At 42.5% G+C, this 12527-nt stretch overlaps 1 protein-coding gene across 1 annotated transcript in view; it reads left to right on the forward strand.

Annotated features, from left to right (window-relative positions):
• gpr156 (G protein-coupled receptor 156) overlaps positions 1-10973 on the forward strand; it is a 39554-nt gene extending 28581 nt beyond the window's left edge. Inside the window, exons 6-9 of the mRNA XM_078231901.1 lie at positions 322-417; positions 3511-3747; positions 7715-7876; positions 9039-10973. Coding sequence (XP_078088027.1) covers positions 322-417; positions 3511-3747; positions 7715-7876; positions 9039-10451 — 1908 coding nt within the window. The 3' untranslated portion in view covers positions 10452-10973. The remainder of the gene's footprint in view (positions 1-321; positions 418-3510; positions 3748-7714; positions 7877-9038) is intronic.
• The last annotated feature ends 1554 nt before the right edge of the window (positions 10974-12527 follow it).

Here is a 12527-nt window from a genome sequence, read left to right on the forward strand (position 1 = left end):
ACCCTAACCGGCACGTCTTTCAGAATGTGGGAGGAAACCGGAGCACCCGGAGGAAACCCACGCAGACACGGGGAGAATGTGCAAATTCCACACAGACAGTGACCCAAGCTGGGGATCGAACCCGGGTCCCTGGCGCTGTGAGGCAGTAGTGCTAACCACTGTGCCACCGTGCCACCCCGATTCTAGAATGAAAGAAAATGAAAAGTTTTTAATGCTAATGCTAATTTTTCTTTTAGATTTTGTAATGTAGAACAGTTTATTTACTCTTCATCAACCTTCTAAACTATTGCACGGGAATTTTGATATTATCTCATTCTTCAGGCAGTTGGAAAAGATCTTTCCTACTCTATCACAATCGTGAAATGTTGTGTTTCTCGCTACACAGACATCTGGATCATTCTTATTTCACTCCTAAAGGTAAGATTACTTATTTCTTCTCTCTTACCATTTTATTGGCTTTTAAACCAATTTGGTATCACCTTTTTTTGTTCTTGCTGGGGAGGCGTGGGTATGATATCATGATAACTCTGACATGACTGCATTGGGCTACCTTCTTGGCATTAAGCTAAGTGGTTTCCTACGATATTGACAATCAACCATGTTGCTGACTAGTAGGGGGAGGCAGTGACGTAATGCTAATGTCACTGGACTAGCAATCCAGAGACCTAGGGTAATGGTCTCAGGCTGGGGTTTAAATCCCACCGCTACAGATGGTAGAATTTCACTTCAATAAACACCTGGAATTAAAAGTCTAATGACCGTGAATTGATTGTCGCAAACACCCACCTCATGTCCTTTAGGGAAAGAAATCTGCCGTCCTTACCTGATCTGGACTACGTGTAATTCCAGGCCCAAAGTAATGTAGTTGACTCTTAAATGCTCTCTCAAATGGCCTAGCAAGCCACTCAGTTGGGGTGGTAGTTTCTCTCCTTTGAAGGATATTAGTGAACAGGCCAAGTTTTGATCACAATTCGCAATGTTTAATTGTCAGTCATTTATTTTTCCGGTTCCAGCAATCTGGAATTCCTGCAATCTCTGATTTGTTCAATTTCACTCCATGTAGAGTCTGAACTTGTCAGCACTTGCTGCTAGTCTGGCTCTATAACTCATACATGACTTCCTCTTTTCAAACTTGATGGGCCTTGTAACCTTCTATCTTGACTGCTCAATATAAATTAGGATGGGCAATAAATATTGGTCTTGCCAGTAATACTCACATCATATGATTGCTATTTTAACCATTACCTGTTTTTTTTTAAAGTAAAACCTAAAATTGGTATTAAAGCAATTTGTACAATAGATCTAACAATCACAACTATATTTCTGCTCACTGGGGAAATTTCCCTTGCACTCTCACTCAGATCCTAGATAACTGGAGATGTTTTCTCTTGCCAAACAGGAACATTCTTGAGATTGAAGCTTATTTTCTTCATTACCAAATGTATCCTTAAACCATTCTTCCTTCCGCCTTTCTTCCAACAGTTCGAAGCAGCATATGGACTTTTGTCATTAAGATTGGGACTATACATTCAACTATTTTCCTTGTCCACCAAACCAAATGTCTCCCTAAGCTTCACCATCTTCCACCTGTCTAGCCCTGAACCTGCATCTTTCCCCTCTTGCTCTATTTCCTTCGTGTCCTCTGAGTATCTTGGACAAGAGACCAATGTCTTGCCTGCTTGACCACATCCTACTAAACAGCTGACCACGCAGTCAAAATCACAATTGACACTCACTCGACTGTGGTGCGCATTCCTTCCTCAAACTCTCTGAAGTCTTTGACATGACCAACAACACTATCTTCCTTTCCTCCATTTCTCTGCTCAGTGAAACAACCCTTGGCTGGTTCCTTTCATACCTACCTGATCATGGCCAACGCATCATCGCAATGGCTTCTCTTCCTGTGGCTGTTCCATTACTTCATGTTGCCCATGGATCCAGTCATGGCACTCGCATCTTCCGCATGCTTCACATTTTAAAATTTCCATGCGCTTGTTTAAATCCTTTCATGGACTCGCCCATTTCTAATTCAATAAACACCTCTAGCCCTATGCCTGCACCTTCTTCATCCCAACATTGACAGCTCTGCATTCTATTGTCTAGGCCGCACCTCTGCTCTACTCCACTATGTGCTTGTTGGCCTTGTCTGACATCCACCCATGATGAACCACAATTTCCTCAACATCAACACTGGTACGATTAAGGCTACCTCCAGCCACAATCATAAAGTACATACACTACCACAGATTCCAACACCGTCACTGGCTGCTGTTTCATGTTTAGTAATCTGTTTGCAACTTTGGCATTATATTTAGCCTGAGCTAAACTTCTGATCCTTATAAAGTGAGAAAGCCCATTTACTGTTGGAACTCTCATCCATGCCTTGTGCACCTCCAGACTGACATTACTTCCTCGTCTAACACCCTCAATCTTCTTGTTTAATTCCCTTTGCAGCCTCTCCCCTCCTGTTCTCTGTACCTCCTTCATTCTCTGAATGCTTAGCTACTCCGATTCTGGCTTTAGTGGGTCTTTTCCCTTCCTTTGCCTCATGATTGATGACTGGGCCTTCAGCACTGGAAGCCTCTGGCATGCCACTCAATCTATCCTTCCGACATTAATGTTACCTTCTTTAATTCTGCACGCATTTATTTCTGATTATGACTCTGAAGCAACTTGGCAAATTGTTTTACATTAATGATAACTATACAAATGCACAATGTTGTATTAAGCAAAATCAGCATTTAATTTCTCATTCCAGCTCACTTGTTAGTTGATTGCTCTGTCTTCCGCTGTCATCTCACGCTGCTTTGTGCTTCACTTCATCTTTTCTCATACCAGCATCTCTTCTCCCTGGACTCCAATCAACATTTCTCCTACTCTTCTCGGTCTCTCTGCTTTGTTGCTCAGCTGCCTGCTGTCTCCTTTCTTTTCTTATTCATTCATGGGACATGTCCGGCCAGCATTTATTGCCCATTCCTAGTTGCCCTTGAGCTGAGTGGCTTGCTAAGTCATTTCAGAGGGCAGTTGAGTTGAGAGTCAACCACATTGCTGTGAGTCTGGAGTCACATGTCGACCAGACCAGGTAAGGGCGGCAGATTTCCTTCCCTAAAGTGAACTAGATGGGTTTTTCCGACAATCGACAATGGTTTCATGCTCATCAATAGATTCTTAATTCCAGATATTTTTATTGAATTCAAATTCCACCATCGACCATGGCAGGATTCAAACCCGGGTCCCCAGAACATTAGCTGAGTTTCTGGATTAATAGTCTAGCGATATTAATACCATTAGGCCATCACCTCCTCTAGTTACTTGTTTTTGACAATATGGGAAAGCCACCACCTTTCCATGTGGATGATTTCTTAATTGCCTCACTCAGGTGTAAATTTCATTACCACACTCATTTGAATCTAGTTTTAACAAATTTTGGCTTTTTAAAAGTTTCTACTGATTGGGACTGAGGTGTTCAGTTACTTGATATTGACAGCTTGATTTTATTTCTAAACTCAGGGAAGCCTTCTACTCTATGGGACATATCTCGCTGGTTTAACCAGCAATGTCAGCTCTCCTCCTGTAAACCAGACCGTCACCATCATGGTGGGAGTTTATTTGAACATGTTCACTGCAGGAATAATCATTCCCATTACCAAGTTCTTGAGTTCCTGGCCCAACCTTTCCTACGGTGTCACCTCTGGAGGAATCTTTGTATGTACCTCAACTATCAATTGTCTCATCTTCCTCCCACAGGTAAGAGAAAACGGAACAATTCCAACATATTGAGAATTATGTAATTGATTGACTTGTAGATGAGCAGGAAATCTTGCATTATCACCTCCGTAACCTCTATGTTACATTTGATATCATTAGAATCATAGAATAGAATCATAGAATCTCTACAGTGCAGAGGGAAGCCATTCGGCCCATCAAGTCTGCACTGACCACAATCCCACCCAGGCCCTATCCCCGTAACCCCACATATTTACCCTGCAAATCTCCCTGACACTAAGGGGCAATTTTAGCATGGCCAATCCACCTAACTCGCACATCTTTGGACTGTGGGAGGAAACCGGAGCACTCGGAGGAAACCCACACAGATACAGGGAGAACGTGCAAACTCCACACAGGCAGTGATCCAAGCCTGGAATCAAACCCAGATCCCTGGTGCTGTGAGACAGCAGTGCTAACCACTGTGCCACCGTGCCACCCTAAATAGCCCTAAGGATAGCTATGCTATCCTCTTTCATTGCTTCTCCTCCATTGTCCAGATGATGGAACTGAATTTGATTAGTTCTACTCGACCCAACAAGACTTGGAATAAAGGCAAAATATCACCAACAATATCTCTTCCAATTCCAGCAAATGTTCCTTCCAAAATCTCTCTCAACCTTCCCTCTCTTCCTCAACTACAAGCTACTTGTTGAGAACGTCATCGAAGCAATGGGCTTTCCATTTAGATTTATGCTGATGCATTCAGTTTTCACCACATCCTTCAACTCCATGATACTTCAGTGCTCTGACATGATGTGATAGACAATTTCTTCCAACTGAATATCAAAATAAATATATTATTTTCTTTCCCCCCCATAACTAACTACACCCTCTTTCGCAAAGACTGAAGCAGCTAGTGCAATTCTTAACATACTGTTTGATCCGGAGCAGAGGTTCAAAGCATACAATCTGTCGTTAGCACTGCTGTCTCACAGTGCCAGGGACCTGAGTTCGATTCCCGGCTTGGATCACTGTCTGTGTGGAGTTTGCACATTCTCCCTGTGTCTACGTGGGTTTCCTCCGGGTGCTCCGGTTTCCTCCCACAGTCTGAAAGACGTGCCGGTTCGGTGCATTGGCCATGCTAAATTCTCCCTCAGTATACCCGAACAGGCACCGGAGTGTGGCGACTAGGGGATTTTCACAGTAACTTCATTGCAGTGTTAATGTAAGCCTTACTTGTGACTAATAAATAAATAAACTTTACTTTATCTGTCAAAGGAGGCTTAAAAGGATATTCCATCCCTACCCTTCATAAATAAGTCTCTCATTCCCACCCTCTCCTCCCAGACTCTATAGTAATAGAGTAGAATGCATGGATGCCGTACACTTTTTCCAGTTGTACTGCACCTCGGCTCATGTTGTACACAAATGCTGCAGTCCCGTGACCCCCTCCTGCCAACACTCACCTCTGCCCTGGGATCCAGTGATGATCCTAGGCCATGCCTGGGTGTGGTTGGTAGCAGCGTCAGCAGCCACTAGGGTCTTTAATGTTAATCTGAGTCTGGGACCAGAATTATACCGGCACGCCCCCCCCCGATTCCGGGGGCAGGCGAGGCTCGGAGGACGGCATTCTCTGGTGGGATCGTACGAACCTCGGGCGGACGTACCAGTAAAATTCCACCCTGGCTGTCAAAACACGCCCGCCCCGCTTTAAAATGACCAAGTGTCGTAAGATCCGGAGAGAAGCCCTGCCCTGTTTCTCTGTTTTTCAGTCAGAACCTGACACTTTGCAATTTTTTGGGAAAACTCTGCCCGGTGAATTTGATGGTTTTTAAAATGTTTGGACTGTGGTTGAAAATATCCTTGCAGAATTAATACTCCCAATAAAATATGGCAGGTTGATTTAACTTGAATTACTGGCTTTTGTTTTCATATTTTAAAAATGGCAATTGCCTACAGCAGCACTGCCAGTGTATAAGTCAACCCCTGTTTTTGGAAAGATTTTTTGGAGGCTTCGCATGGCGACTTGTATGCGACGATCTACAGTATTTGATTGTGTGCATTTGAAACGCAGTATGTGCGCATTCATGAGGTCAGCAGGGCAGTTTTACTGCATAAAGAGGATTTTAATTTTGACGAAGTTGCTATTGTCTGCAACTGATGCTCAGTGCCCTGGCGGGTTTTGCTGTCTGTGCTTACACAGGCTTATTAGCATTCAGCTGCTAGTAGCTGCAGTATGGCTCATGGCTGATTTCCAGCATGCACACAAGGTATGTCTTATCACTGACCAGCTGAGTGCACACAACCCTCCGAAAGAACACAATGGGCCCCATATTAATTCTTTTCACACCATCTTAAGAACATCAATTTCCTTCATCTGTTTCATATGTAATTGGTCAACTGTGGTTTTGAAAGTTTGTAAACCTGTGAGAAACTGAACATTCTATTCTCTTCTTGCCAGTGTGATAATTCGGGCAATATGTTGGTTATAAACATAGTAAAAGAGTTCTCGCTGAAGGTGAAGCCAGAGAACCGTATTGTGTTCTGGGATGTAATAAAAATATGGAACATCCACCGAAGGTTTACACTGCTATTATAATCTTTGAGAAGCTGGAAGGTTTATGGCCCTATGTGTTTCATCAGAGGTAACTCCTCAAAATGCAGACAATAAAAATAGAACAAAACTTACTCCAATTTATAAATCAAAGAAAGGATTTAATAAAGTAACATCATTACTCCAAACTTGGGGCCTCACCCTGGGCCAACCCAAGCCTCCTGCAATTCTACACAGGTTCTTATTTATAGTGAGTCAGCTGGTCAGCTGACTATTACATCATTCTGTAATTGGTTCCATGGCTTACTGGGTCAGCTGATCCTTACATCTTGTTACCATTGGTCACATTACATCCAATACAAAGTCATCACCGGTTACATTCTAACACTACGGTGGGATGAAACGGGCAATTATATCATCACATTTATTTTCGGGTCTCGAGGGCTGTTCTTTGAGGCGTAAGAACTTCATTCCTTGACGCTGAGCAAATGGAGGAAGAAGCAGGAGGCCTGCAGGACCACATTTTTAAAATTTCCCCCTGACCCTTCACCATTTTTGTCAGGTGGGAAATGTGGCTTGGTCTCTACTCAACGCTCACTTAAAAGTAACATCTGGGTTCACTATTTAAATAGCTGCACCAGAATGAAGTTTCCCAGTCATTGGTATTTTCGTACAGGTGGGTGGGTTCCTAAAGGCTGTGGGAACCATGCAAGGTAAGTCAGCTTGTGAACTTGGGGGAAGCCTACTATGGAGTCAGGAAACTTTGGGCAGGTAAGTTTTAAAGCTTTTGCCGACTTCAATTGCCATAATGTAATGGTCTATGATTATTTAATTATGTTTTCATTGCAGCAGTTTGATTTTTGCATTGATTAATGTCTTGAGATCTGCCGTTCCTTTGAAATATTCTTTCAGGGTCCACGAGGGACAGAACCAATGAGTCATGAGAACTGTGAGTTTGTGAGCGTTTCAGTGAGGAATTCAACAGTCTCTTTGAAGCAAATTTCCCCTTTTTGCCTTCTCAAACTATCAAAAACAGCCAATAAAATCCCCCTTGAAGAAACCTTCAATTTTGTTCAAGTAAATAAGAAGACATTGAAAAATCACTTCAAAGAAATACCACGTTATTACAAGATAATGAAGCTGTCAGTAAAGCAAAGTTAGCAGCCCCCTTTGTAGCTGTGTAAACAAACCACGGCCGGGCTGTTTTCATTGGTCAGTCTTTGTGATCAGCCAGGCATTCACAATGAGGCCATCTGGTAACTGTATCAACAGAAGCAGGCTAAACAGAGTGTCTGGATTTTGTGGTACCAATGCCAGAGAAACTGTCAATATTCACTACTATTTCTCCATCCATACATAATTAAACACTGGACATACAACAGTTTTGCTTCATACATAATTTTAAATAAATTATAGAAAATCCAAGTTAATTCTTCTGAGTTCTGTTTACAGGTCAGACAGTGGAAGCAATTTGAGGAAGAATTAAGCCATACTCCAAATCAGATGGCCAAATATTTCACCAGCCCAAGCAAGAGCTTTTGTTCCATGTACAGTGATGACCAGATCTATTACCTTCTTGGAGAAAATAACTCCATGAAGCGACTCCTTACTGAGGTAATGTATTAGTGCACGATGCAAACATTTCCACTTGTAAATATATTAAAAAGTTGCTAGGGATTGGTAAAACATGGGTCTGTAAGAAGCGTCCTCATAGAGTGGGGCTAATAATGCAATCAGATGCCCCCAAGTAGCAACACTTTGCTGTGCCATTCAACAACGAAACTTAACCTGCTTGATGTACATTGTACAAAGCAGTGTAATTTGGGGATGATTGAAACCTGTGCACAAACTGTGTGAAAGGCATTTTCAGGATTCAGTTTGATCCCATGGTCTGAGCAGTCCTAGGTAGGCTGCACACCCTAGTGAAGCAGTGGCGCAGAATGGACAGGGAATAGTGGATGGTACAGGACGCCCGAACAAAAAATAAATTTGGAATTGAGAACATTGAGAATGAAATGTACTTCTCAACATGCATCCTACCATAGGCTTTACATTGCATCAGCTTCAAGATATCTGTCACAACTGCCAACCACAGATTCTTTTTACGAGACTGCACTGGTTAAAATCAGTTATTCTCCGAAACGTGAAGGGAAAATCTGTTGTTGCCGTCTTTCACTGTTTCCTGCTTTAGCTGTTGTAAGATATGGATAATCTCACAGAATCACAGAATCCTTACAGTGCAGGAGGAGGCCATTCAGCCCATCGAGCCTGCACCGACCACAATCCCACCCAGGCCCTATCTGAATAACCCCATGCATTTACCCTAGCTAGTCCCCATGATGCTAAGGGGCAGTCTAGCATGGCTAATCCACCTAACCTGCATATCTTTAGACTGTGGGAGGAAACCGGAGCGCCTGGAGGAAACCCACAGAAATACGGGGGAGAACATGCAAACTCCTCACAGACAGTGACTCAAGCCGGGAATCGAACCCGGTTCCCTGGCACTGTGAGGCATGTTCTTCAGCATACTTCAACAATTAAAGTGATGCAATCTGTCAGATTGATGATCAGATATCTTAATGCTGATGCAATGTAAAGCCCATGGTAGGATGCATGTTGAGAAGTATATTTCAATCTGTTAGATTGCATCACTTTAATTGTTGAAGCATGCTGATGAACAGCCCCTATGGAAAGAAAAAGTGAAATCAATTATTAAAAAATAAAATAAAGTATGTCTCAAACTATAATGTGGATTGATTTTTTTCCCCTCCTACAGAAAAATGCAGTAATTGAAAGTCTGCAGGAACAGGTTAATAATGTGAAGGATAAGTTGATGCATTTAATGGTACCAGAATGCCCTGAAGAGCCTGTGGGTCACATTTCGACATCAGGGTCCAGGACAGCACACCACTCTTTGATTCATTCTGAGGTCAAATGTCACCACAGAACAACAGAAGATCCAGCAAGTGAGAAGCCTTTGTCAGATGTGCAGAAGAATCTAGATCAGACCCTTGCTTCACAGCAAGAACCTAACCTTCTGTCAAAGCAGAGTAATTTGCAACAAGTCACAGGGGATGTTAAGAATACCCCAGACACAGCTTTGCATTCTGGGAAGGAGCCAGAATACATCATCGATTATCGAAGTTCCAGCAGAGGCACACAAAACCACCTAGAACAGTCAGAACATTCTGAGAACGGGACAGATTTTATTCCAAAGTCATGTGATGCATTGGAAATAGCCTCAGAGATTCATATCAACGCAGATGATTGTGTGAAAATGACCCAGAAGCCCACAGGTGAAATCCTGGACTCTTCTGCCATCCACCCACCAATTAGATCCAGATCAGTTGATTGTCCTTCTGTCAAAGATCCAACAAAGGTGATCAAGAACAATTATGTGAGCAGTGAGAAACTGCAGGAGATTCTACAGGAGCTAACTGTTAACGCTGTCGGCACAATCAGCTCCCCAGACAGACCAAGGCGAACCGTCCAGAATTTTCCGCTCGAACAGTGTACGCAGACAGCAGAGCAATTAAAACATTACTATCATAGTATTTCTCCATATATGAGGCGAAGGAGGCCACCTTTTTATTCAAAAAGGGGTACACCTCCTCCCTATTATTTTCTACACTCAACAGCTCAACATATCAAGTGTATGGTTAATGAAGACTTAAACAGGGATACAATAATGACTGACACTAGTCAGCTGCGCAGCATTCACCACCAAAGATTAACTGGTGAGAATGGGTCCATCGGCCTCTCCGCAAGCTCAGTGAAGAAAATGAATGTACTGTCTGACAGCCATCAAGCATCCGGCAAAACAGACCAAAGAAATGGCTATGTCTACTGTCCCGCTTCAGAAGGAAAATACATCACGAAGCCCTATTCGGGCCTGTACTTTAAAAAAGCACACTTATCCTCCCAAGAAATTGAAGTAGGTGATAAAGAGGGACGTTTTCAAACATACCAGTACGATTATTCAGACTCTGAATCAAGCAGCTCAGATGAAACTTTCTGCTGTTACCACAGGTCGTGCTGTGAAGCATGCTGTCGAGCTTCATACAATTCCAGTACTTCAGAAACTTCAGACAGTGAGCAATATAATCCATCGTTCAATTGGTCACACAAACATTTTCGGAGGCACCCAATTGTTAATTTTAAAGAGGACTTAAAGCCCACGTTTGTCTGAATGATCAATTCAAAGAACTTGGAACGTTTTCAAATGCACTGCATAAATTCTCCTTTGTCAACTGTCTTTTAGTAAGACGATCTTTATGTAGAAAGTGGCATACTCTTGTTTCTATGTAATGAGGGAAAGTGAATAACTATTACTAGAATGTCCTTTTCTATTTGCCTGCTTGCTGTTTTGGTAATATCCCTCAAAAATAATACTTGAATGTAAACTTAAACCGTAGGATCTCTCGATGTGGCAAAGTATGAATTTATCCCACAGCTCAAAGGCACTTGCCACCTGCAACTCTATATCCAAGGACCTGGAATGCAATTGTTTTACATTTGAAAAGGAAAGCGCATTTAACTTGGTCGAAGAACCAGCATCTGTCGTCAGGTTTCAGACCTCTGACTGTGAACCTTTGCCAGCATGAGTACAGTTATTGACAAAGCAAAAAGGACTGGAACATAGATACAGTACTAAATTATAGGAAACTCAGAAGTTTTAAGATGGGTAATCACAGTGAGCCTTCTCTGCACATGCAGATACAAATGATTTCTCTCTGAAGTCTGTTGAATTTAGGGAAACTGGAACATGTCTCCTGTTTATAGCTATACATAGTTAAAAACTTGCACTAAAGCCATAATGTACTTAAAACACAATATCGTGGTACTTTATCTGTGCGTTAAGTTTTTGAATAAAATTATTTTGTTTGAAGTATACAATTCAGATCTAATGTAAGATAATATAACATTTGTACAAGACTAAAACATTTTCCATTATAATATATTAGTGTAATCTGTTTTCTAAAAAGGTAGAGCTTGGCAGGATCTGCCTACGTATGACGAGCCATATTCTTAGCCTTTGCTTGTGACCAACAGGAACCGAGAAGGATTTGAACCTCTGTGAATTGCTCTATAGACCTTTAGATAGGGTGGCATGGTGGCACAGTGGTCGGCGACTGCTGCCTCACAGCGCCAGGGACCCAGGTTCGATTCCTGGCTTGGTCACTGTCTGTGTGGAGTTTGCACGTTCTCCCCGTGTCTGTGTGGGTTTCCTCCGGGTGCCCTGGTTTCCTCCCGGAGTCCTGCAAGTTAGTTGGCCATGCTAAATTCTCCCTCAGTGTACCCGAACAGGCGCCAGAGTGTGGCGACTAGGGGATTTTCACAGTAACTTCGTTGCAGTGTTAAGCCTACTTGCGACTAATAAATAAACTTTACTTTTATAAAGAAAAATGGGACTGGATTTTCCAGCTGTTCACCAGTGAGATTCTGTGGTCCTGTTATAGTGAACCTGAGATTTGGCTGAGTGCCAAATTCTCGATCCTCACTTCCAGTGGCAGTGAGTGGGGTGTGAATGGCTGGAGAATTCCGGCCTGATTGAGTTAACAATACAAACATAAGAAATAGGAGTGGCAGTAGGCCATTCAGCCCCTCAAGCCTCCTCCGCCATTGAATACTCATGGCTGACCTGATTGTAGCTTCAACTCCATTTTCTGCCTGCCCTGGACTACCTTGTCAATCAAAAATAAACTCAGTCTCAAATGCATTTAATAACGCAGTCACCAATGCACATTATGAAAGAGAACACCAACGCTAATGACCCTCTGAGAGAAGAAATTCCTCCTCATCTCCATCTTAAATGGGAGACCCTCTAGTTCTAGATTTCTCACATGAGAGGAAATATCACCTCAACAGCCCCCCCTGTCAAGCCTCCTCAGAATTTTATATTTCAATAAGATCACTTCTCATTCTTCTAAATTCTCATTGGTATTATAATATTCCTGGTCTCGTTGTGCCAGTCAAGACTATTTACAGAATCTGCCGAGGTAAAGAAAACATTGTCATTAAGAATCCACTTATTGTGGCTTCCTTGCCATAAAGTCTACAAGACAGAGCAAGATCATGAGACATTGCATCACTCCCTGCCGTGACGTATGCTGTACCTTATTAGCATATCAGACTTAGAATTAACCCCTTATACTGCTAAACATTCCCTCATAAGACAATCACTTCATCCCACAAATTGACTTGCTGAACTTCCTCCGAACTGCTTCCAATGTCAGCGTGGCTCTCCTGAAGCAAGGTAACCAAA

Source organism: Mustelus asterias, chromosome 17, assembly GCF_964213995.1.
Source record: "Mustelus asterias chromosome 17, sMusAst1.hap1.1, whole genome shotgun sequence".
NCBI classification, from domain to species: Eukaryota; Metazoa; Chordata; class Chondrichthyes; order Carcharhiniformes; family Triakidae; genus Mustelus; species Mustelus asterias.